This window comes from Anguilla anguilla, chromosome 10 (genome assembly GCF_013347855.1).
Source record: "Anguilla anguilla isolate fAngAng1 chromosome 10, fAngAng1.pri, whole genome shotgun sequence".
Taxonomy (NCBI): domain Eukaryota; kingdom Metazoa; phylum Chordata; class Actinopteri; order Anguilliformes; family Anguillidae; genus Anguilla; species Anguilla anguilla.
Window position 1 is genome coordinate 46,884,408 of NC_049210.1, and position 24,766 is coordinate 46,909,173.

At 53.8% G+C, this 24,766-nt stretch overlaps 1 protein-coding gene across 8 annotated transcripts in view; it reads right to left on the reverse strand.

The window, feature by feature from the left end:
- The window catches only part of nipbla (NIPBL cohesin loading factor a), a 58,851-nt gene that overhangs the window by 9,886 nt on the left and 24,199 nt on the right, over nt 1-24,766 (reverse strand). For 3 of the 8 annotated variants that reach the window (XM_035436268.1, XM_035436269.1, XM_035436271.1), the window contains exons 3-33: nt 21,418-21,583; nt 21,227-21,327; nt 18,603-18,714; nt 18,206-18,357; nt 17,766-17,891; nt 17,093-17,247; nt 16,660-16,750; nt 13,997-14,602; nt 11,683-12,942; nt 10,826-10,999; nt 10,413-10,595; nt 9,926-9,997; nt 9,748-9,837; nt 9,350-9,453; nt 8,577-8,663; nt 8,254-8,485; nt 7,109-7,260; nt 6,615-6,695; nt 5,819-5,919; nt 5,494-5,626; nt 5,044-5,126; nt 4,795-4,927; nt 4,267-4,410; nt 3,770-3,856; nt 3,164-3,384; nt 2,923-3,025; nt 2,732-2,830; nt 2,122-2,268; nt 1,322-1,456; nt 847-945; nt 146-199 (exon numbers count right to left, since the gene is read on the reverse strand). In XM_035436268.1, the coding sequence (XP_035292159.1) occupies nt 146-199; nt 847-945; nt 1,322-1,456; nt 2,122-2,268; nt 2,732-2,830; nt 2,923-3,025; nt 3,164-3,384; nt 3,770-3,856; nt 4,267-4,410; nt 4,795-4,927; nt 5,044-5,126; nt 5,494-5,626; nt 5,819-5,919; nt 6,615-6,695; nt 7,109-7,260; nt 8,254-8,485; nt 8,577-8,663; nt 9,350-9,453; nt 9,748-9,837; nt 9,926-9,997; nt 10,413-10,595; nt 10,826-10,999; nt 11,683-12,942; nt 13,997-14,602; nt 16,660-16,750; nt 17,093-17,247; nt 17,766-17,891; nt 18,206-18,357; nt 18,603-18,714; nt 21,227-21,327; nt 21,418-21,583 (5,483 nt within the window). The remainder of the gene's footprint in view (nt 1-145; nt 200-846; nt 946-1,321; nt 1,457-2,121; nt 2,269-2,731; nt 2,831-2,922; nt 3,026-3,163; nt 3,385-3,769; nt 3,857-4,266; nt 4,411-4,794; nt 4,928-5,043; nt 5,127-5,493; nt 5,627-5,818; nt 5,920-6,614; nt 6,696-7,108; nt 7,261-8,253; nt 8,486-8,576; nt 8,664-9,349; nt 9,454-9,747; nt 9,838-9,925; nt 9,998-10,412; nt 10,596-10,825; nt 11,000-11,682; nt 12,943-13,996; nt 14,603-16,659; nt 16,751-17,092; nt 17,248-17,765; nt 17,892-18,205; nt 18,358-18,602; nt 18,715-21,226; nt 21,328-21,417; nt 21,584-24,766) is intronic. The other 5 variants (XM_035436270.1, XM_035436272.1, XM_035436274.1 and 2 more) reach the window with 3 other exon arrangements.

Genomic DNA, 24,766 nt, shown 5'->3' on the forward strand with positions numbered 1-24,766 from the left:
TCAGCAGCTTCATTCAGCAGATAAGTAAAGATCAGTCTCTCTCTAAGCCACATTCTAAGAATTTATACAAATTTCTGTTAATATGATTTAAACATCCAATCAAAACCAGTGAAAACACTGTCATATTTGCTGTAAAAACACTCACATTTTGAAGCAGTTGTTCGAACCAATCATAACCGGTATCTCGGCAGGCAGACACCTGAAAGAGAAGCGTCTTTTCAAATCGAGCGAATCGATTGGTTCGACACGGGTCTGGTGTCTGAGCATCGGACAGTGTAGTCAACACGTGGATTATGCGTGTGGCGTGGCTAACTCTAAACAATGCTTCAATGTTCATGCCATACACCGATATACTATATACTAGAATTCAGGGAAAAAGACAGTACTTAGTGGACACTTATGATCTTGAAAAAAAGGTTATCTTAGGTGAAAAATAAAGGGGAAAAAATCAGTGTTACTTCGAAAGAATTTCAGGCAATTATAAGTTTTTGTTCCAATGAAGAGCCAGTGTACCTGGCTTGGGTGTGAACAGGCTGCACTAACTCAAAACCCGCTGGTGAACAAAGTTGTTGGGGTAACAATTTCTTTTTTTTTTTTTTTTTAAACCAGAAGCGAACTGCTTTTTCCCCACCCCACAGCAGGTCTCTTCATGTCCGAAACGCACGTGTGTGTGTGTGTGTGTGTGTGTGTGTGTGTGTGCGCGTATGGTGTGTGTGTGTGTGTGTGTGAGTGTGTGTGTGTGTGTGTGTGAGTGTGTGAGTGTGTGAGTGTGCGCGTGCGTGCGTGCGTGCGTGCGCGTATGGTGTGTGTGTGTGTGTGTGTGTGTGCGTGTGCGCGCACACTCACCACGTCCGTGATGTTGAGGATCTTGCGGGTCATGGCCTCCTTGTCGTTATTGGGGGTGGGGGTGAACCACAGCTTCTGGAATGTTTCGTTCACCAGTTTCTGCAGGAGGCGGGAGCGCACACATCAATAAGCAATAACACACACACACACACACACACACACATCAATAAGCAATAACACACACACACACACACATCAATAAGCAGCGAACACACACACACACACACACACACACACACACACATCAATAAGCAGCGAACACACACACACACACACACACATCAATAAGCAATAACACACACACCAGCCATTTACCCCACCCAAAGGCCTGTGCTCATGTGATTAAATCTAAACTATGTGTATCGTCTCAGTCGCGTTTCTGGCTGCTGATTGGTCGGCAGCGCTGCGACAGCTCTGCCCCGCCGCGGTCGGCCCCCTCGCGGTGGCGGTGCTGGTGAGCGGCGCCCGGCCGAACCTTGATGCCTTCCTCATCGTTGACGCGGCGGATCATCTTGACGCACATCTCGGTGATCTTGGGGAAGGTGGGCTGCTCCAGGCAGATGTCTCTCAGGATCTTTATCACCCTCTTCCTCACGCTGATGCCCGTGTCCTGGGAGAAAAGAGTGGGGAAATTATTTACACAGAAATCCTGACGGGAAAAACACAAACACGGGCCTGGAGAAGGCCAGTAAAATAATGTTCTTATTCAGTAAAGCACTGGATAAGGGTGTGACATCCCACTCCTTTAAGAGATGTGAGCATGCTGGTGCTCAGCAGAGACAGAAAGGACCGTCTGTCTCTTATGCCTGGTCCACACCCCTAGGTGGCAGTGTGGAGCAGCGCAGTTCACCTCAGGTGAACTTTGGTACTCAGAATGAACTTTCACTCAGAGAGGCAGAGAGGCCGTGGCCCTCGCTGCTGGGGCGGGTGGATTAAAAGGGGCACCCTGCAGCACCCTGCAGGACAGCCAACCCCCCCGCTCCGCACGAAACCTCCAAATTTAGACCCCACTAACCCAAAAACTGCCCGTAGCAGAGTATGTCAACAGCTTTTTCTTTTTTCCTTTTTAAATGTGTGACAGAATGTGTGTGAAATATCGTCCATGATCTCAAATTAAAAACATTTCACTAAGATGAATAAATAGACAGGTGTGCACTCCACACAGGGGACCTCTCTACTGAACAGTGCTAATGTGGAGCCCCTGGGAGTGGACCCTGCGGGCGATTGGCCCCCGCTCTGGGGGGTGTGGCGGGTTGGCGGGTTTGGGCTACGCACCAGGATCCTCTCGATGAGCATGTCGTAGTACTGCTCGGTCAGCTGGGGTCTGCTCAGCACGAAGCGGCCCAGCAGCTCGACGGCGGCCTCCCGCACGCTGGTGGAGTTATCCATCAGCCGCCCGTGCACCCCACGCTGCATGTCCGACTGCAGGGGGAGAGGCGGGGGGCAGGGGTTAGCTGCATGTACACTGGCAACCAGACGCTGGCTAACATGCACACGCGTGCACACACACACTGCGCATACACATACACAATTGGGCCTACTGGCTAACACGCACACACGCTCACATACAGACACCCAGGCTTGCTGGTTAGCACAAATGCTATGTACACACACATGCTATGTACACACACAATCAGGCCTAGACACTCAGGTCTGCTGTGCACATACACACAGAACAACCAGGCCAACTGGTCAGCACACACACTGTGCACACATTTATACGCAGACAACCTGGGCACACTGGTTAGCTCAAAGACATCCAGTGGCTCAGTGAACAATTTAAAGGCCGACTGCCCAGGGTAGAGAGCGCTGGGCGGACCCCAGGGCCCGGGGCTGGTGGGTGGCGGGCAGTGGGCAGCGGACGGCGGGCAGAGGGCAGACTCACCCGGGCCAGGATGCTGGGGTCCACAGCCACCACCTCAGAGAGACACTTCATGGCTTTAGTCCTGACAGCGATGGCACTCTCCCCCAGCACCCTCAGGATCTGCACAGCAGGAGGAGGAGCCCGTTACATCACAATCACCACCTGTGACATCACACCCGCCTGCGCCTAGCAACACTGCACAGGATTCTTACCTGCGTTAAATAAATATCAAAGCTCTGTGCGAAAGGCCTCATAGAGGCCAGATAGCGGACGATCAGGCAGGAGTCCTCGTAGTCCACCGTGTCGTTGTTCATTCTGGGGGGAGGGAGATAAAGGTTTAGAGGGGCGAGGTGAACAGGGGGGGCGGGGGGGGAGAGGCATCAGGGCGGGGGCGAACCTGAGGGTGCTGAACTGCGCGGGCGTACCTGAGGGTGCTGAACTGCGCGGGCGTACCTGAGGGTGCTGAACTGCGCGGGCGTGCTCTTGATGATGGAGCGCAGGAACTTCTTCCGGGCCTCGGCCTTCTGCATGATCTCGCCGGTGGACTCCAGGTCCTTGGCGTGGTGCGGCCCGTCCGACGAGTCCTCGTCCTTCTGGTTCTGAGACTTCATGGCCTTCTCCGTCTCCGTGGTGGTGTCCCTGAACCACTGCGCGATGTAGAACTTCCGCGCAAACTGGAGAGGGGGGGGACAGCGAGACAGAGGTGAGCCCTGCTTTCTCTCCTGAACCCCCAACACAGCGAGCTACAGAGCCCCCTCTCCTAAAGCTCACATTTAAATCCAACAGGCTGAAGGAAAGTCTATTTCTGTCCGGGAAAATTTCCCTACTTCTGTAACGAACTGTCAGGAGGGAGCTTCAAATGCAGAGAACAGCAGCACTTTTATATCAGTCTTACAAGATCGGTGCAGACTTGAGTTTAAGAAGAAAAATAAAGACAGTTGTGAAATCCACTGGGATTAATTAAACTTTGACATCCCGGCGGGACACTGAGGTCGCTCTCGTGCGGGCGTTCAGAGAAAGCGAGTTCAGAGAGAGCGAGTTCAGTGACTGAACACTCACGACGAGCGAGGGGTCGGTCTCGGCGTTCTCCTCCATGTAGTCCAGCAGGGTCTTCTGCAGCTGCTGCGTCTCGTCGCTGCCCGGGTTCTGCAGCGCGGGCGACAAGGAGGGAGGGGTTACAGAGGCTCCTCCCCCACGAGACGCACTTTGGGAGTGTGTGTGTGTGTGCGTGTGCATGTATATGCATGTATGTGCATGCGAGTGTGCGAGTGTGTGTGTGTGCGTGCGTGCATGTATATGCATGTATGTGCATACGAGTGTGCGTGTGCGTGTGCGTGCGTGAGTGAGTGTGTGTGCGTGCGTGAGTGAGTGAGAGTGTGTGTGTGTGTGTGAGCCTGCGTGCGTGCTTGCGTGTGTGCTTGCGTGTGTGTGTGTGTGTGAGTGAGCGTGCGTGTGTGTGTGTGAGTGAGTGAGTGAGCGAGTGAGTGAGTGTGTGTGTGAGTGAGCGTGTGTGTGTGTGTGTGTGCATGTGTGTGTGCGTGCGCGCAGGTCCGTACATCCTTGAGAATGCGGTCGATGGAGCGCTGGTCCATCTTGCTGGTGACGGCGTCTTTGCGGAGTCGGGCCGCCACGGTGCCCAGGTAGTCCAGGGAGGCCACCCTCAGCGCCATCTCCGTCTGCTTGTTACTGAACTGGTGCACCTGCGGGGAGGGGGCGGGGCACAGGGGGCGTGTCAGGGGGGCGTGTCAGGGGCTGCCTCCAAACAGGTCTGACCCTGCTCTCTCACACACACACACACTCCCTCACACACAGGGAAGTGACGGAGCGCAGACTGGCTGAGCAACAGTCTGCAGACTCTCAGGGAAGTGACAGTTCTGATCGGCCGTCTCTCCGCTTCCATGACGGCTGCTTACTGGACAGTGACAGCGCTGATGGCAGATTACTGGCCAGAGACCATGCGGCGGGGTGGATGGGGGGTGTATGGGTGGGGTGGATGAGGGGGACCGCGCGTGGATGGCGGGTTTAGGGGTGGGGTGGATGAGGGGGACCGCGCGTGGACGGCGGGTTCGAGGGCGGCGGCTCACCAGCAGTCTTCCCAGCAGGCTGAGCAGCAGCTCGGCAGCCGGCCACTCGGGCTTGTTGACCGTGGACAGCAGGTCCTGCACGAAGTTCTCGAAGAGCGGCCGGTAGTCTTCCTCGCCCTGCTTGCTGCCGCACCTGTGTGGAGAGGGAGGGGGTCGTTTAGCAGGGCGGAGACTCAGCGCCGTGACGACGCACACGCTCTCCACGGTAACGCTCCAGAAGCGGTCAACTGAAGGAAGACAGGGCCTTACTTCTTGAGAAACACGGACAGGAAGTTCTGAGCGGTCCTCATTGCCGTCTCGTAGGAGTTTGTGATCAGGACGTCATGATCAATCTGCAGAGGGGATGAAAGGACACAAAGATGGCCTCAGGACCGGCTCGGATAAACACAGACTCAAACTCGCTCTTTAAATCCTCAACGCGTCGTTATGCTGAATGATTCACTGATTCACAAAATTAACTTGGCCTTGGTGAGAAAACCATGTCTATTCACTTCCTCAAGCCTTGTGACATGTCTAGACCAATCAGAACAAGTGCATGTGATTTAAAAGCAGACGGCCATCTCCAAAAAGGGACACAGCTCGCTGTCTCTCTGCGAGGAAGTGGCAGGTTTAGTTGGGCTGTGCTTGCCCGGGCGGGGGCTGTGTTTGCCCGGGTGGGGGCTGGGCAGGGCACAGGCTTTGTCCAGACCCGGTGGGTACCTTGTTGTCGTACTGGTCCTCAGAGCAGTCCTTGTCCGAGGGCAGGTGGACCACGCACTGGATGAGCTGCAGCACCAGGGCGGTCACCATCTGAATGTACATGGGCTCGCCGTCCACATCAGTGCTGTTCAGCCTGGGGGGCGGAGTCACACGCATGACGCGAAGGGGTCAGAGTTCAATAACGGCCAAAAAAAAGTTCTTCACAAGCAAACACATTAAATACATTCACTTTCTTATTTTCAAGATGACAAACTTCTCAAATCAAGTCACTTCTCTAATCTAGGTTGTGCAGAGTTCCTGCCGTAGAACAGGGAGACTGCACTACCTGAAGTTCCTGAGGCTGCGTTTGCTGGTAGGCAGCCGGGCCAGAGAGGTGAAGATCTCTTCCAGGATCAGCTGCCTGTGCTTCTCGTACCGTGAGAACACCTGCAGCACACAGCCAGAGAGACACGTCGTCAGGGCAACGCAAATCCAAAAGAACGCAGCACAAAGGGGCTGATGGGAGGTGTAGTCCAGAACATGTTGAATGCATCTTACAGTTTAAAAGAATTAGACTTCACGTCCCATGATGCCGTATGTAATGAGCCATTCGAGAAGTACCCTATCCTTTACCCCTGCCTTGAGGACACACATTTTTTTCTTGTGAGAAATGGTTGGAACTTTTCAGGAAAGCACTTACAAAGTTACGGTAATAGCTTCATTTTATTAGTTTGAGTGAGGTGCTGGAATTTTAATTGGATACAATAAAGTTCATGGATTTTAAAGTGGTCAATCTGTCAGTTTTTTTTCTCGCCTGAAGAGAAAATTCCATGGATTTTGAAGGAAGTCCAGAGAGAACAGAGCAGAATGAAGAATGATCACATCTTTAAAGCCTTGAAGATGCCATTTATTTTTATCTAAAGGTTTCCTTTCAACTTTCCTGATTCCCTGGGTTTTGGCTTTGAGATCACACAACAGTCCAAGGCTGAAATCTAATAAGCCATGTGTGTGTGGTTTCATACATTCACCAAAAAGCCCGTAATTTGGACACCGGATGAGGGGGACTGTGCTTGGGGCGACCCCAGGGGGCATTGTGTGTCACATTGGCGGCGTTTTGGCGATGTGCTTTCATACGGACTCACCGCGGTCACCAGCTTGATGCCGCACAGCTGCAGCTCGCTGACGTTCTCCACAAAGAAGGGCGTGATGCCCATGGAGGATACCTGGGGAGAGAGAGAGAGCGCTGTTATCCTATTGGCTAAGGCACCGCGACAAGCAAGCCTCACTTCACTTTCACTGTGCGCTCAACCTTAATGTGTCGTGGCCAATTCTCCACACTGCACCAACACGTTTACAAAAACATCTCAACCAAAGCACCCCTTTTTCAGGGAACAGGCATCCACACGAGAACATTACTAATAGGGCCACTTCAGTTCATTTACACATTCTCACATGGTACGAAATAATACTTTTTTTTTTTACATACCTGTTTTTCAGGAGATGACAGGTGAAAATCGAAATAACTTCAACTCACGCACACTCCTCATAAGTGCAAATTTTACATGTATTTAAGCTGTTCTGGTAAAAGGATGTGAAACATTTCCTGTGAGGTCAGAACGGCCTGCCCCCCGCTCACCTGGAGGATAGTAGTGTCCGTCAGCAGCTGGATCTCCAGCAGCTCGGAGATGTTGCTGACGATGTCGCACACCTTGTTGTACAGCATGATGATGACCCGCTGCTTGTGGGTGGAGCACTTGGCTCGCTTCGCCTTGGAGCTCAGTACGCCACCTGGAACGAGGGGGGGGGGGAATCAGGGCGGAGTCGGAGCAAATCCGTGTCTAGCCACGCCCATAATGACGCACAATACGGACGTCATGAAAATGAACGACATTCCCAGAAGCCCATTAAGATTTCAATAACAAAGAACCCTTCCCCACCCCACGTGGGATGTGTCGGGGAAAAACAACCTATTGAGCCGCACTATACCAGTCAACAGATCTATACTCAGAGATCTGTGCCCCACAAACACAGTCTGTGGGGTAGGAAAAAAAAGGAAAACCACATGCATTACATGCAATTACACATGTATTCTGTACAACGAATTTAAAAACAACAGCCTGATGCGAGTGTTGAAAGCACACGTGATGGGAAAGGGCCTCTTAGCGACCTGCTCTGTTCGGGCCCTCTGACCTGTGTCTGTCAGAGGTCACATTCCACATTAGCGCCCAATTAGCAGCTCAGCATGCCCCTAACCGTCTGAGGCGGGAGGAAACGCACAATAACCACGGCAACCATGAGCGTGGTCGCTAGAGAGCTAGCCGCTACGGACACTGTGACCTCTGCGTTCCGGGAAGGTCGAGAGGTTTCGCCCGCTATTCCGACAGACGAAGCGAGGCGCTCGCACGACGGAAGTTTGGGTTCAGCGGGTCGGAGCGGACGGGAATTTCGCCACAGTGTGTGTGGAGCATCTTGGTTTTACACAGCATCTTTGAGTCGTGCGTTTCACCTCAAAGTAAAAGCAACCAAGGGCAAACTCTGGGATGGAAACGCGTCAGAGACAAACAGATGGTGGCGTGAGGGTGAGATCGACACTCTGAGAGGGTGACAGGCCCACAGCTTGGAGGAACGAAGAGGAGAGAGAGAAAGGGAGGGATAGAGAGGGGGAACAGAAGAGAGAAGAGAGAGTGTGAGGGAGAGAGAGGGAAAGGGATAGAGAGGGGACTGGCTAATGGACACAGGCGAGCCCGTCGATGTGAGGGGCGGTGGGCGAAGGCTCCTGACCTCCGTGGGGGTCCACCCGGTAGACGGGGTCGTACTGCGGGTACAGGGTGTTCTGCAGGTGGAACTTGGTGTACTGCAGCACCCTCTCGATCACGTCCTCGATGTACACGGCCTTGGGCATGTGCACCGACGTCATCATGTTCAGCGCCGTCAGGCAGGCGTCTGCCGACTTGGTCACCCGCTCCATGATCAGGTCCCGCCAAAGCCGCTCCTCGTCCTCCGTGTCGTTGTCCTGCGGGGGGGGGGGAAGACCAGCGGCGTTAGCGGGTGGTCCGGGGTGGGAAAACGCAGGCACATGCGGTTCGGTTTTGGGGGGAACTCACATGGTTCATGAGGGTGGACAGCTTGGAGCCGTCCTGAATGTTCTTCTCCAGGATGTTCAGCACCTTCACCAGCTTGTCGGATGGAAGCTGTACAGGAAACAAGTGTGACGGCGTTAATGTAGCCATCTTACCCCAAAGCCAAGGACACTTAAATCAGAATTAAATATGCCCCTGCCTCTGCTCCCTGAAAGCAATGTCCACAGTTCTGTCAGTCTGCCCCCTGAAGGCAAGACCCATGGCCCTGAATTTGAAAAGGACTTCATTTACCTCTCCTGGCAAGTGACTGGGCATCACACAGATTATGGGCATTCTAGCAGACACTCTTACCCAGAACGACTCACATAGCTTTCTGCATTTTTTTTTTTACATAGTATCCATTAAATAAAGCTGCACACATGTTCCATGAAGTAGAGCTACATACATGTCTGAAGCTCTGCAGGTTAAGGGTGAAGGGCACATGGCCAGTTCCTAAACTGTTACACAACGCTGGAGCCACTTATGTAACCCTGTGGATCCCACAGGTCTGACAATACAGCATCTACACAACCTGGTCATCCAGAACCTGGCCTTTCAGAACCTGGTCCTCCAGAACCTGGTCATTCAGAACCTGGTCATCCAGAACCTGGTCATTCAGAACCTGGTCATCCAGAACCTGGTCATCCAGAACCTGGTCATCCAGAACCTGGTCTTTCAGAACCTGGTCATCCAGAACCTGGTATTTCAGGACCTGGTCTTTGACGCCCAGTCCTGGTCCGCCCCCTTGTGTACCGTACCCTGCAGGTGATGCCCATGGCCTTGATCTTGGCCGACTCGCTGCCCAGCTCATTCAGCTGGTGTTTCCCCAGCAACAGCTCCTGAGGGATCTCGTCGTCGTCTGCTACGAAGAGAAGGCGGGGGGGGGGGGGGGGGGTTTCGTTCAGGACCTAACGACTCAAAAATAGTGCAGTTTCTCACATTTTTTATAAATTCTCCCGGACGAGAGATTTTACGGTTTGCGGAACAGAACGAGGTTAAGTGATGTCATCGGTTACACTACGCGCCTGAGCAGGTTAAAAGATCACACACACACACAGATGCCTCTGATACCAGCGCTACTGTAAGTGCATTAACTGACACCAGTGTAATGGAGCTGATCAGACACAATCGTTTTTAAATGAGAATGAATCCCTACCCAAGGCAGTGAAGTCCATGTCTTCCAAGTTCTCCAGGATGTTGTCCACACTGGCGGAGAACCTCTTGAATGTTGAAGAGTCCATCATTTCTGTTCAGTTAAGAGAGGGGGACCGTTAGCAACACGGCTAACGCGGGCGACGCAGACGCACGCGCAGGGGGGCGGAGTCTCCGGTTACCTTCAGGCGTGAGCTTCGGCTCGTACGCTTTCCTCCTCTTCTGCTTCTCCTTCTTCCGCAGTTTCTTGGCAACTGAGGGCGAGAAGACGAGCAGTCAGCAACAAAACATGGGAGAACATAACAACACACACACAACACGCACACACACACTCTCACACACGCACAACAAGCACATACACATACCCACACGCACAACACTCACACACACACACACACCAAGCACACACACACACACACTCACTCACACACAGACACACACACACACACACACACACACACACACACACACACACACACACACACATACGCACACATACACACACACACACTCACACGCACCAAGCACACACACACGCACATACTCACACTCACACTCACACTCACACTCACACCAAGCACATACGCACACACACACACACACACGCACACCACACACCAAGCACATACACACACACACACACACACACACGCAGAGCGAGTGGCTCACTGTCGGTGAAGCTGGGCTGGGGCGACTCCTCGTCGGAGTACTCTGGACTGCGCTCCCGGTACCGGCTGCCGGACCCCCGGCGGCCCTCGATCGCGCCCTTCCGGTGCTCCCCGGACCCCCGCCGCTCCCGCTCCTCGAACTCCCACGCCTTGTCCCGGTCCTTCTTGTGCCGCTTCCGAGCGGCTGGGGGGGGGGGAAGGCGGGCGGGGGAGGAACGGTTACAACCACCATCACAAAACCAAAGCAGCAGAGTACCACGCAAAGGCATGTTTAGTACATATCAGAAGCATGACGGTTTGCGTTTGTGTATCAGGGTGACGAGGGGCGGTGCAGGGGGGCAGGGTCGGGGGGTGCGGGGCAGGGGGGCGTGCGGGTGGGAGGGCGGGTTGGGGGGGGCGGCGGGGGGTACTCACACTCAGCCGTGTCGCTCTCCTCGTCGGAGCTGACCTCGGCGTACTTGGGCCGCTCGTTGACCGTGCTGCGCTTGCGCTTGTTCATCTTGACGCGCTCGCACAGGGGCATGGTGGACTCGATCTCGGCCAGCAGCTCCGGGGGCAGCTCCTTCAGCACCGACTGGTCGATCCCGCCTGGGGGGGCACGAAGGCAGTCAAAAAAACGGCAAGCGCAACGAAAGGTCAGCCCCGGACCGGTCAGAGTGTAACGCGCTAGCGCGTAGCTAAGCCACAGAGAGCCGGTCTGAACCGGTCTGAACAGAAGCAGAGCCGCACGCTGGACCAGCAGAAGGGTGCTGCGCGTGGTGCAGCGTTTGGGGAGGAAAGAGGGACTGTTCAGCTGTGCGTTTTGGCAAAAGCATCACCGGTTAAAACTGTTTACGAAGACACGCAGCTCTGTGGGCAGGAATTCCCTCAGCAATAACTGCAGAGAAACAGCCGTCACCAGCTGGAAAACTAAATTTAGACTTATTTACCACCCAGACCAGAGTGGGTGCAAACTGAACCAGCTCCTAATGTCACAATACACACAGCACTGTAGGACAGCGCCACCCAATCAAGAACCATTTAGTGCAATAACATGGGCTGCTTTAATAGAACTTAAAGGGATCACCCTAAAACTACAGTCAAAAGTCCAAAACCGGACCACACTGGTCTACTTGCTAAAAAGTTGAACAAGTCCTAATGGCTGCAGACAGTCTTCTGACCCAACCTAACCAATAGGAAGCTGGACACTGCGGTGGTCACAGACGCTGTATGAGAGAGCAGGAGTGGGCGGGGCCCCACACACTGTGTGGGCGTGGCCTGTGGCCTCTCACCTTTTCCCATCTTCCCTGAGGACAGCCTGTTCTTGCCGGACTTGGAGCTGCGCGCGTTCCGGTCCTCCTTGTCCCTGATGAACTTCTGCACCTCGTCCAGCGTCAGCTTCTGCAGCACCACCACGGGCTTGGCGCCCTTGTTGAGGTCCTCCACCAGGCCGATGCGCTCCAGCTTCACGCGCGGCTCGCTCCAGCCCTCCAGCGCGCGCAGGTCCACCGCCGCGTTGGCGTCCTTGTCCCGCTTCAGCTTGGGGATCACAAAGTCCTTCAGCGCCCCGGTCTTGTGCCCCAGGAGGTAGGAGGGGAAGACGCCGGGCTTCCCGTCCGGCGCCGGGAGCTTGTGGGCCTCGGGCCGGTGTCGGGCGCCGTCGGCGCCGGGCGGCTTGAAGCCGGGCCGGTCGGAGCGGGGCCGGCCGCTGGGGTCCAGCCCGCCCTGCTTCACCCGCGGGCTGTCCGGGCGCGAGCGCTCCTCGGGGGACCGGTGCTTCCTCTCCCGGTCCCGGTCCCGCCCGTGTCGGGGGTCGTGCTCCCCCCTGCCGGACTTGGGCGTCTCGGGCCGCCGGATGCGGGACGGGTCGGCGCCGGCGCTCCTGTGCCGGTCGTCCCGGTGCCCGTCGTGCCCGTCCCGCCGGGAGGAGGAGGAGGGGCGGCCGTCCTGGCCCCTCCCGTCGGGGCGGGGCTTGCCGGGGTCGGGCTTGCCGTCGTGCCGGTGCTTGGAGGGGTCGGCCCGCCGCTCGGCGCTCAGCGGCTTGCCCGAGGGGTCGCGCCGGTGCTCGTGCTTGTGCCCGTCGGCGCCCTTGGGCCGGGGCGCGTCGGGCGCGGTCTTCTTGGGCGTGTCCGGCCGCTGCTTGATGACGTCGGGGCGGCGGTCGGCGGCCCGCTGCACCTCTCCGTCGGCCCGGCGGCGGGCCGCCTCGTCGGGCTTGAGCCGCAGCACGCCGGCGGAGTCGGAGCCCTCGGCGGCCGGGCCCTCGCGCGGCTCCTCGGGCCAGCGCTGGGCCTCCAGGGCGGGCATGGGCGCGGCCGTGCAGGGGTCCAGCGGGCCCTCGGCCCGTCCCGCGTGCTGCAGGTCGATGCTCACCATCAGCGCGGGGCGGCTGGCGCAGTTCCCCGCCGCGCTGGCCTCCTGCGGCGCCGCCCGGTTCCCCGCGTTCCCGCCGCCCCCCGGCCCGCCGCCCGGCCCGCCGCTGGCCCCCGCCGTCCCGCCCGCACCCGGCTCCTGCGGGTACGAGTCCTGCTTCCGCTTCTTCAGCGGCTTGTCTGCGCAGAGAGGACAGGGGAGAGCCGTGAGACACACTCCACAGAGCGCACAGCTGAGACACACTCCACAGAGCGCACAGCTGAGACACACACCACAGAGCACACAGCTGAGACACACTCCACAGAGCGCACAGCCGAGACACACTCCACAGAGCGCACAGCCGAGCCACACACCAGCCACACAACCTGGACACTCAGAGCACACAGCTGAGACACACTCCACAGAGCGCACAGCCGAGACACACAACCTGGAGACTCAGAGCACACAGCCGAGACACACTCCACAGAGCGCACAGCTGAGACACACACCAGCCACACAACCTGGAGACTCACAGCACACAGCTGAGCCACACACCAGCCACACAACCTGGACACTCAGAGCACACAGCCGAGACACACACCAGCCACACACCAGCACAGGCTCCACACCCCGTCTGTGATGTCACAGCTCTGTGACATCACAGACCCATCAGAACAGTGCATCCACAGGACAGTGCAGCCACCCCTAATCCATGCAGGCTGCACCACGGCACTGACAGGAAACAGGCATCCGCTACATAATACTCAGCGGGGGTTAGTACCTGAACACAGCAGCCATGTTTTATTCATATAAAACATGGGGGACAGATTAAGGTCAGCAAGCAGACACAGGGAGCTGGCTCGGAGGCGAGCTCGAGCCTAAATATGAGCACACCCAACAGAACGGAGACGGGGGCAAACTCAACAGGCCAAAGGGCTCTCCGTCGGGTTTTAGGGAATACAGAAGGGCGAAGAGAACCCCCAGAAATGGACGTGATCATACGCAAATGTCTAAGTCCCTGTGTTTGGATAAAGAACGAGACACTTTGGGCTTTTAATTAGGGTAACCATTCCCTGTAGTTACAGCCTCCAAGACTGCCCAGTTAATACCAGGGAAAAATCTATGGAAAACTCTGAGACACCTCCTAAGGGTTCTGGGTTCTACCTGCACCCCCCACTCTCCTAAAAGCCCCTGTGCTGCTCGATCAGGAGCAGATGAATCGAGGGTCCCGAGTTTAACCCAAATCTGACGCACCTTTGTCCTGCACCTCCTTGGAGCAGCGCTCCCTCTCGATGGCCGACTCGCGCTCTATCCTCTCGATCTCGGCCAGCGCGTCCATCTCCACCTCGTCGTAGGGCGTGGTGCCGGCCGACAGGGGCGCCCCGCCCGGGCCCGGCTGCTTGGCGGCCGCGCCCGTGTTCTGGAGCACGGGGACCTGCTGGGGCTGCAGGTACCCCGCCTGCTCGCCGGGGGCCAGGCACGGGGCGGGGCCGGGGCGCAGGGCGTGGTCCTGGGGCGTGCGCGGCGGCTGGCCCCCGGGGTACTGCAGGCTGTTGTAGGCCAGCTCGCCGGGCTCCGGGTCCGAGCCGGGCTCGGCGCCGGGCGGGAGCTCGCCCGACGGGTCCGTCTCCGAGGACTTGACCCGGGACAGGCGCAGCGTCAGCTTGGTGGAGTCCTTGGAGGGCGAGCTCACGATGTCGTACATGGCCGACTTGTCTGTAGGGTCCTTCTCGTCCTTGCCCAGCTTCATCTTCTTCTGCTTCTTCTTGTGTTCGGGGGAGTCCAGGAGGAGGTCTGGGGGCCCGTCCCGGGGAGAGGTGTAAGGGGGCGGGGACTGGAGGATCAGCGGGGGGCGAGGCCCTTTAAAAAGAAAAACAAATAAATAAAAACATTCTTTTGATGTCCAGTCAGATTCTGTAAAAGCTGGCCAAATACACATTTATTTTTCATTTTCTTTCTTTACTTTTCTCTTTCGGTTTTCTTCCAAAAAAATGTCTTAAACTGAAAAAAACGCAGTTTGTTGGCCTTCTGTCCTCGCTATATTGTTGTTTTTCATGCGATTCGTCTAATCATTTTATTTTTTTAAAATTGAATAATATTGGAAAAAAGAGTAAACCCAATTGCACTGAAAAGAAATAAAAAAGGAAAAAGTACATCAGCCAAATTATCCTCCAATTTAACAAAAAGCTTCATGATGCTGCAAGAACGGTCATTACAGACACGGTCCATTAATTTAGCTAAATGCCGTTTAAACTTTGCTGCTGATATTTTTATCCTCCGTACAGCTTCACATGATGTAATGTAAATGACAGCCACAGCTTAGCACTAATACACACAAACTCAGACCCAGCTTAGCACTAACACACACAAACTTAGACCCAGCTTAGCACAAATACACACAAACTCAGACCCAGCTTAGCACAAATACACACAAACTCAGACCCAGCTTAGCACAAATACACACAAACTCAGACCCAGCTTAGCACAAATACACACAAACTCAGACCCAGCTTAGCACAAATACACACAAACTCAGACCCAGCTTAGCACTAACACACACAAACTTAGACCCAGCTTAGCACTAACACACACAAACTTAGACCCAGCTTAGCACAAATACACACAAACTCAGACCCAGCTTAGCACAAATACACACAAACTCAGACCCAGCTCAGCACAAATACACACAAACTCAGACCCAGCTCAGCACAAATACACACAAACTCAGACTCAGCTTAGCACTAATATACACAAACTCAGACCCAGCTTAGCTCAAATATACACAAACTTAGACCCAGCTTAGCACAAATACACACAAACTCAGACTCAGCTTAGCACAAACACACACAAACTTAGACCCATCTTAGCACAAATACACACAAACTTAGACCCAGCTTAGCACAAATACACACAAACTCAGACCCAGCTTAGCTCAAATACACACAAACTTAGACCCAGCTTAGCACAAATACACACAAACTCAGACCCAGCTCAGCACAAATACACACAAACTCAGACTCAGCTTAGCACTAATATACACAAACTCAGACCCAGCTTAGCTCAAATACACACAAACTTAGACCCAGCTCAGCACAAATACACACAAACTCAGACCCAGCTTAGCACAAATATACACAAACTGACTCATTTTAGCACTAATATACACAAACTTAGACCCAGCTTAGCACAAATACACACAAACTCAGACCCAGCTTAGCACTAATATACACAAACTTAGACCCAGCTCAGCACTAATATACACAAACTTAGACCCAGCTTAGCACAAATACACACAAACTCAGACCCAGCTTAGCACAAATACACACAAACTCAGACTCAGCTTAGCACTAATATACACAAACTTAGACCCAGCTTAGCACAAATACACACAAACTCAGACCCAGCTTAGCACTAATATACACAAACTTAGACCCAGCTTAGCACAAATACACACAAACTCAGACCCAGCTCAGCACTAATATACACAAACTCAGACCCAGCTTAGCACTAATATACACAAACTCAGACCCAGCTTAGCACAAATACACACAAACTCAGACCCAGCTTAGCACAAATACACACAAACTCAGACTCAGCTTAGCACTAATATACACAAACTCAGACCCAGCTTAGCACTAATATACACAAACTTAGACCCAGCTTAGCACAAATACACACAAACTCAGACCCAGCTCAGCACTAATATACACAAACTTAGACCCAGCTCAGCACTAATATACACAAACTCAGACCCAGCTTAGCACAAATACACACAAACTTAGACCCAGCTTAGCACAAATACACACAACCTCAGACCCAGCTTGGATAACTAGGCTAGGAGGCTCCGATGAGGCTGCACAGTGAACTGAGCCAGCCGGCTAGGCGGGCTGCGGGGGCTCCCCCAAACCTCCTCCTACCTTTGGGGGTCCCGTCGCTGCCGGCCGGGGAGCAGACAGACTGCGGGGACCTCAGGGGGAAGGAGGCGTTCCTCATGGATGGGTCGTTCTCCTGAAAACGCGAGACACAGACGCAGGGTGAGCGCTCGGCGGAGTGAGGTCCGCTAACGTGACCACAAACGTGATTAGAATGCTCCTGATGGAACATTCTAATGCTGATGTCACAATCACTACTGACGATTGAAAGCAGTGGAGTTCTAGAACACTGACTTAGAATTTTGGGTGAAAAAAACTAAAACGTTCATCAATGTTTTTGCAATGCCAATATCTGTGACATTTCTAAAGTAAGACTTGAATTTTCCTCTTAGGCCCCCTATGGTTCCCAGCTGATTCAATGTCAGTCTTCCTTGCAACTAATGTCTGAAAGAAGCCTAGACTTCCTGGCAACACTTACCTCACTTCCTAGTCTGTGAACGATGTTCATGTACTCTTCGTTGGAGCCGTGTCTGTCTGCGTGGTGATTGGCCGAGTTGCTGGACATCTGCCCGGAGACCTTGTTCTCGTGGATGTTCCTCATGCCGCCTGGCACCATGGGGCTCGCTACGGACACTGGCGACGGAGAGGGCACAAATCAAACGCGCGGTATTCGCCGTCCAATCAAGCGGCTGCGTGAGGAGGAGCCAAACCCACATCACTGTCAAGAGTCACTCTTTGAGATGGCAGCGTTTTGGACAAGCATGCAGGCTCAGCCAACAGCACAAAAAATAAACACGCGTGTGAACGAGCCGGTGGCAAGGCGCCGCTCTGCGGTGGCCACAGGGCAATGGCACAGAGACACGGGACTTTCTGGACACGGATGGCTTCGAAAAAGACAAATAATATAAGAGTGGGGATCCACCAGACACGCGAAACACAAATGTTCTGATGCAGCAGGTGACAGCGGCGTGTGGAGGGCGTGCAGACACCGTTATGGATCGATACGAGGCGAAGGAGGAGGGGCCAATGAGGACAAAGCGTCTGGATTATGGGAGGGGTGGGGGGGGCGGGGGGACACTGGTAAAATAAAAGGCGCAAAAAACGGATGAGGTATCCAAGGTTCCGGAAGCTTCCGGAAAGCGCCCCCCTACCTAACGTTGGGGTGGAGGGGTTCTGCTGGGGGGAGGGCTGGGTCTGCCCCACCAAGCAGGGCTGCACCGGCCGCTGGGGGCTTCCTGAATAAGGCGGTGCCGAAACGAGGGGGGAGCCGTGAAGCTCTACAACCACAGGAGAGATGCAGAGGGGGGGGTCAGGGACAGAGGAGCGGGGTCAGGGACAGAGGAGCGGGGGTCAGGGACAGAGGAGGGCGGTCAGGGACAGAGGAGCGGGGGTCAGGGACAGAGGAGCGGGGGTCAGGGACAGGAGGGAGAGATGCAGAGGGGGAGAGTCAGAGACAGGAGGGGCGTGCGTGTGCGTGCGTGTAGGCGGGCGGGACGGGGGGTTAAGTTTCAGAAGTCAGGGTGTGCAGAGTACTCCCCGCCTGAAGGGGGCGGTACTGGTTAGCGTGCGTAGCGGAGCGCGATGGCCTCACCTTGCTGGATCTGTTGGTGCTGGGAGTAGCTGGGCGGGTGGGGGTACTGCATGTACCCGGCCGGGCTCTGTGGGGCGTAGGGGCTGGGCACCGGGCTGTTCTGCTGGGGCATGAACCTGTTGCCCGAACTCGTCTGCGGGGGGGCGAAGCGGCTGGAGGAGAGACGAGCGGTCAGAGACGGGGGGGTGGGGGGTGAGACGGGCCATGGTACACACAGCGTTACACCTCCACCACATCACCTGGTCCCGCTATCACATCTAGTTTTCCACCCAGCATGTTAGCGGACATAAAACAGAGACACAATTCCACATTATAAAGGAAACAATTTGCTAGCTGCTACTCTATTCAAACCTGCTAGCGACCAGCGGAGCAGAACAGGCCAGGCTAGCTGCCCTACCTGGAAGGGCTGTGAGAGATGGTGGCTTGCTGGTAATTCGTTGATGCTGGACTGCCATGCATGGAATTCTGGGTAATTTTGTACTGTGGCATCATTGGTTGCTGCATTATACCTGCGAAAGAAAGGGAGAGAAAAAAACGAATGCAAAACGAAGCAGTGAAGCACATTACTGCCGTACAGCGACAGACAGGGATGGCGAATCACAAGGACGAGGCGTCAAAGAGCCGACGCTTCGCTGGGAAGGCTCGTCCCGCGTGGGGGTCTTTTGGCAAGTGCCGTTTCCAGAGTGAGTCGCGCAACAACGTCACCGCACATTCGCAGAGATTTAAATTTTGCACACGCTATTTTTGCAACCATTCCAAACCAACAGCCTTGCCGTCAAACCAAGAAACGCACGCCGGGCACCGCCTGTTATTCTCAGCCAGGCCGCTAACCGCGAAAAGCGGACGATCTGTTTTCTCTGGATCGGGGAAAAGGTGGAAGTAATTTTTTCACGATGCTGGAAACCGCAGCCCTGGCTGGAGAGACTGTCAGCGTTCTCTGCCGATTCGGTAGGGTTGGGAGGCTCCACGCTGCACACGTCACCCATCGCAGGGCGTCTTTCCCCAAAACACTAAATTAAAATCTAAATTAAAACCCGTAGCTTTAAAAGGCAGAAAAAGCAGGATCGAGACCAATCCGTAAATGTGAAGACAGAGAAACTTCTGCAGCAGACGCAGCGTCCTCTGCTCTGCGGGCCCAGAACGTGGTCAGGACTGGCGTCTCAGACGGCTCAGCCACTCTGGATCCCTGCATGGCACCGCGCCCAAAACCCGCAGCTACACATGACATCACCATGGACAGGCCCATGTAAACAGCTCAATGAAAGAGTGCCGTCATTCTATTTAAGTGAAGAAACCCGGCTCTTCCCATCAATGGACTCCAACAGACATCACTCTGCTGCTATGACAGACTTCTGTATCCACTCAACAGAGCGACCGGTAAAGAGGAGTCACATTTAAATGATGGAAACCCTAACACATTTGTATTCTACAGGTATTTGGGTATAAAGGAGGTTGATGGAGTAAAATGTTTCACTTTTTGTCACTTTCATCTCTGAGGCTACAGCTTTTAGCTTCAAGCAGAAAGGTGGTTTGTTTTAACCCATCTGCTGTATTTTAGACCACCCTCACAGCCTGTAGTCTGACTTCTTTACCCAATGGCTACATTTCACACATTGCTCCTCTGATTCACTGTTGAACGGAACACCAAACCGCAGGTGTGCAGCGATTCGCAGGTGTGCAGACGTGCGCAGGTGTGTGTGTGGAACACTGCACTGGGTCAGAAAAACCGCAGGTGTGCGCTAACGCCCGTTAGCATGGGACCTGAACATCGATGAGCCAAAACCGCTCGACCCTTCGCTCCGACGGGACGGGCGCGGGTAAACCAGGTCTGCTCAGTTTAAAAAGGCGACAACCTCTCACAAACCGTGTGGTAAAGCCAGGAGAGCTGCTCTGGAGCCTGACGCTACCGGTGACCGTATATCAGGGGTCCACGGCCCTCTCTTCGGGCCCCTTGTCCTGCTGCTGAGCGTTTAGAGACAGCAGTTTGTCAGCAGGTTCCCCCCGGGGTCAGCACCACAGAGGGGACGCAGGGTTTCATTTCTCTGGCCTCCTCTCTCTCTCTCTCTCTCTCTCTCTCTCCGCGTGTAGCTGAGCTAGCACCAGCGGCTTGTTTGTCCTCCGCTCCGCTTTATTCAAACTATTAACGTTTAATACGCCAGTCGCTGAAAAGCCTCGCACACAGATCAAGAACACGACCGGTGCACCTGAAGTGCATTCACACGCCCGCGCGTCTCAGTCTTAAACATGGGCTGAGGGTCGCTGTCGTTTCTGTTCACTTGAGTATTTCTGTGTCGCCCCTCCGCAGGTCACCGTTACCCCTCTCAAAACCCCGCCACTCACACACAAACCTCAGAAGGGTCACCTGAGCGTGCACCGATGATGGGAGTCAGCGGGAAGGCTGGGAGTGCATTACGCTCAGCCACTTCCTCCCGCTGCGCAAACACTGAATAACAGCCCCGCTCGCTTCTCCAGCTGCATTCAATCAGAACCACCGTATTCAGCATGTTATAATGACCTCAAGGACACGGATACACACACACACGCGCACACGCACGCACGCACGCACACGCACACACACGCGCACACACACACACACGCGCACACGCACGCACGCACGCACACACGCACACACACGCGCACACACACGCGCACACGCACGCACGCACGCGCACGCGCGCACACACGCACGCACGCACGCACGCGCACACACGCGCACGCACGCACGCACGCACGCACGCACGCGCACACACACACACACACACACCGCTCCATCGTTTGTATTGCATCCGTGCAGGACTGCTAGCTGCTACTGACCTCAACTGACAAGGACAGAACGGTTAGCTCTTTTGGGGGGCGACCTGTTACCCTCGCAGCAGTTACCGAACCCCGTTTTCTGACCCAGTGCACGGTGTGTTTTTAGGGGCGTCTCTGAACGCCACGGCCCTCGGCTAAGTGTCGCCACGGGGACCGGAGCAGCAGTGTGTCCATGTCTCCTCCTGTACTGTAGGGGGCGGAGCGTACTTTTCTCCCTGAAGATGTTGGGGTTCCTGGACAGCACCGTCTGCAGCAGCACCGGAACGTCGCCCTCGGGCTCATCGCTGCCCAGGTTGTCCTTCAGCTCTCTGCGTGGGGGGGGGAGAGACAGCGGGAGGTCAGGCTGGCGGTCCGTGGCGTACGGCGGGTACGAGGCGCAGGGGGGCGGGGCTACTCACATGTGCTCGGTGGAGACCTGGTTGAGGCTGTGGGCCAGCTGGGACACCAGAGTCTCGTCCCGGCAGGCCAGCAGGCAGTTGACCTCCTCCGCGATCCTCCCATTGTACAGCAGGCTCTTAGTGGTGGTGGCAGGGAGAGGGGAGGGCAGGGGCAGCTGGTTTAACACTGTGGAGGGAAACACAATCCCACAATGCACTGAGACACGAGATCACACACTGCACTGACGCACATGAGACTGCACATTGTACTTACAGGGACAGAGACAGTCTACACACTGTACTTCTGGGGACAGACAGACTACACACTGTACTTAGAGGGACAGAGACAGACTACACAAGGTACTTAGAGGGACAGAGATGGACTACACACCGTACCTACAGGAGCAGAGACAGACTACACAAGGTACTTAGTGAGACAGACAGACTATGCACTACTTAGAGGGACAGAGACAGTCCACACACTATGCTGAGAGGAAACTGAGGTGACAAGTGCAGTGAGGGAGAAAGAGACAATACTACACCGAACTGAGAGGGAGAAGGGTGAGATGACACTACAGTGGGGGGGGGGGGGGGGGGGGGGGGGGGGGGGGGGGGGGATGGTCCAAAACAGACGAGTGGGCCACTGGCCTAAGACTCAATAACTGCAAATGAAGCACTTCCACAGTTTGTGCCATTAACAGGAAACTACAGCGCGGAAAAACACAATACCAGCCGCAAGAATAATACGAGCTGCACATGAAGCCACAGATTTCACTCGACCGCCTTTCCCTGGATTCAGGAAATCCCTTCCCTCCCCCCCCCCCCCAGGATTTCTGCCTCTCTCTGAAAATCCTTTGAAGTTTGAAACGATGCAAATGCGCTTTTTAAAAAACCAGACTGGAATGAACTGCACAGACTATGCAGCAACCTGCACCACTTGAACTCTGAGCCCACTCAAAGCATGCACATATTCACAAAAAGCTCGAGTACACCAAAGAAAGTGCTTTAAAAAGTCACAAAGTGGCAACTATTAATCTTGTGTGCAATCTAGTTGGCTGTTTATTTTAATACAAATAAATAAGGCCATTTTTACTGTTTCAATGTCAAAGGAAAACTGCCTTAGAGGTGGTCTAATTTCAATAATTAGAAAAAACAATTTCCACATACTGCTATACGTGAAACTGAAAATAAAAAGAGCACCATCTACATTCAACAGATGTAGGACAGAGGAACAAGTATTGAGGCAAAGTGCTGGGGCATTCAAAATGGAAAATGATTTGTTCTGACATTCCTCCTATTCAAACGGGGAATGACACACATGTAAATTCCCAGAAAAACATTTCAAGTTCATTGGTTTACTGCAGTCCAATCAGCATGAATCTGTAATTTACTCAAGCGAGCAAAATCTGGCGAAACGGTCAACACAGCAACCGAACAACAGATGATTTATTGAGAATAATTTGACTTTTAAAAGGGGAAAAACAGATGGCAATCCAGAGATTGATGCATGAGCATGGTGTGTGCACTTCCAGTACTGTACGTCCCGAATAAAAACAGCATTCAGGTTACTCATAACCAGCCTGTCATGAGCTGCTCCAGTTTCTATGTGGATGATGCAAACTGCCCACAGATTTGGATTTTGTTTTCCGAGACGTGTCAATGAAGCGCACTTTGTGGAAAACTGCAGGAATAAGCCGCTGGAAAGCTCACGATGCATGCTGTTTACCAGCAAGCTGGGACTCCGCTACATTACCTCCACGCCACTGCTGAAAATCTGATTAGAAAATTCACTCTGCTTTCATAGCTGGGGCAGAGAGAGCGGTGCGAGCACTTAGGACAACTCAGACATTCTTCTGGACCAGTTACCCGCAAATCCTGGTGCTGGAGAGCCACAGAGCCTGCTGGTGTTTGTTTACGCCTCGAGATCATCAACCGGACCAGACCCAAGAAACCAGGTGACCTGAGCTAGCCCTGCAGTCCACTGCTTTACCTGATCAAATGCTGAGAAGCTAAAGTCAGCTGACCCTGCAGCTCTCCGGGACCAGGGCTGAACTGGGCGCTAAGCTGGTTTGGCCGTGCCCAAAGGAACCAACAGCAGGATGAGTTTTGCTAGGGTCAAGGTCAGGAGTGGAGCGAATGTTAACGCACACGGTATCACACCATGAATTAAACAACCTCTCCAGGAAAAGGCTACTTCACTATCCATGGGAAGAGACTGCCCTGTGGAAGAGCTCATGTTTTCAAAATCGGCTAAATGGGGCGATGGACTGTGACAGGCTTTAAATCCTTTTGTAATGAATTAAAAAGTGATTTTTGGACAGTGCTAATGTCTTAATTTATGGACCTTTCACAACGAGTTGGCCAAGTATACATGTACGCTAATACCCTGATTACTGGGAGTAATCATTTTATACCAGTGTTTACATTAGTGCGTACACATAGATAAGTAATGCAATTACTCCAATAGCTGTGTTTACACAATTATTTCCATAATGGGCGTATGCTAAACGATAACGGCATACATTTGCACGCTATTTTTTAAAACAGGAAATCACATTTTTCATTTTTCTATCACACAAGGGTACAAAATCAATTCTGTTTGACAGGCAACATACTTTGCCTTCAACTGCAGAAGCCAGTTCAACAGCACAAGTCTTTACAGAAGAACAGAAAGACTCGAGCGATGACAACATTTAGATATTTCTGCTGCTTGCTCCACAATGCAGTATACAGGTCGGCTGTCAGGTAGGACGGCCAACGTCTGTTCTACTCTCTGGCACGGCGTTCCCTACAGATTCCCCAAAAAACGCTCACATTAGGAGGATGCTGCTCATTCCTCAGTCTCTCAAGAGCTTTCAGCCTGAAATGAGCAATCTAGCCAGCCATCCTTCCCTAAATGAAAAACATACCCCGACAGACTCCATATACTGAAAACTAACAGACTCACTTTGGGATTTTAAGGTATTTTACCACCACTCGCACCTGTCTGCCCCAGGTAGCTGTGACCATCCAGCCCTGAGATCTCTCAGCAGGAAGCAGAGGAGCACTTTCTTTGACACAACTACAACACCACTGCAGCAGCAACTAAACGTGAACACTTTTTAAAAAGATGAAGATATCTAACCAACATTCTTTCCAGATGCCCCACATCCTCCCCCCCGCCCCAACCCTCCATCATTTCTCAAGCATCGAGCTGCCCCCCACCCATTCAGCACACAAACTCTTTGCCTGAGTCTGTGTGTGTACGCACATGCACACACACACGATTTCCAGTTTTGACAAATTCTAAATCTGCCGATGCGACTAGCAGCAGCAGGCCAAACTATTCAGCCAATGAGAACACAGCGCTCACAATCATTGTAATATTTCA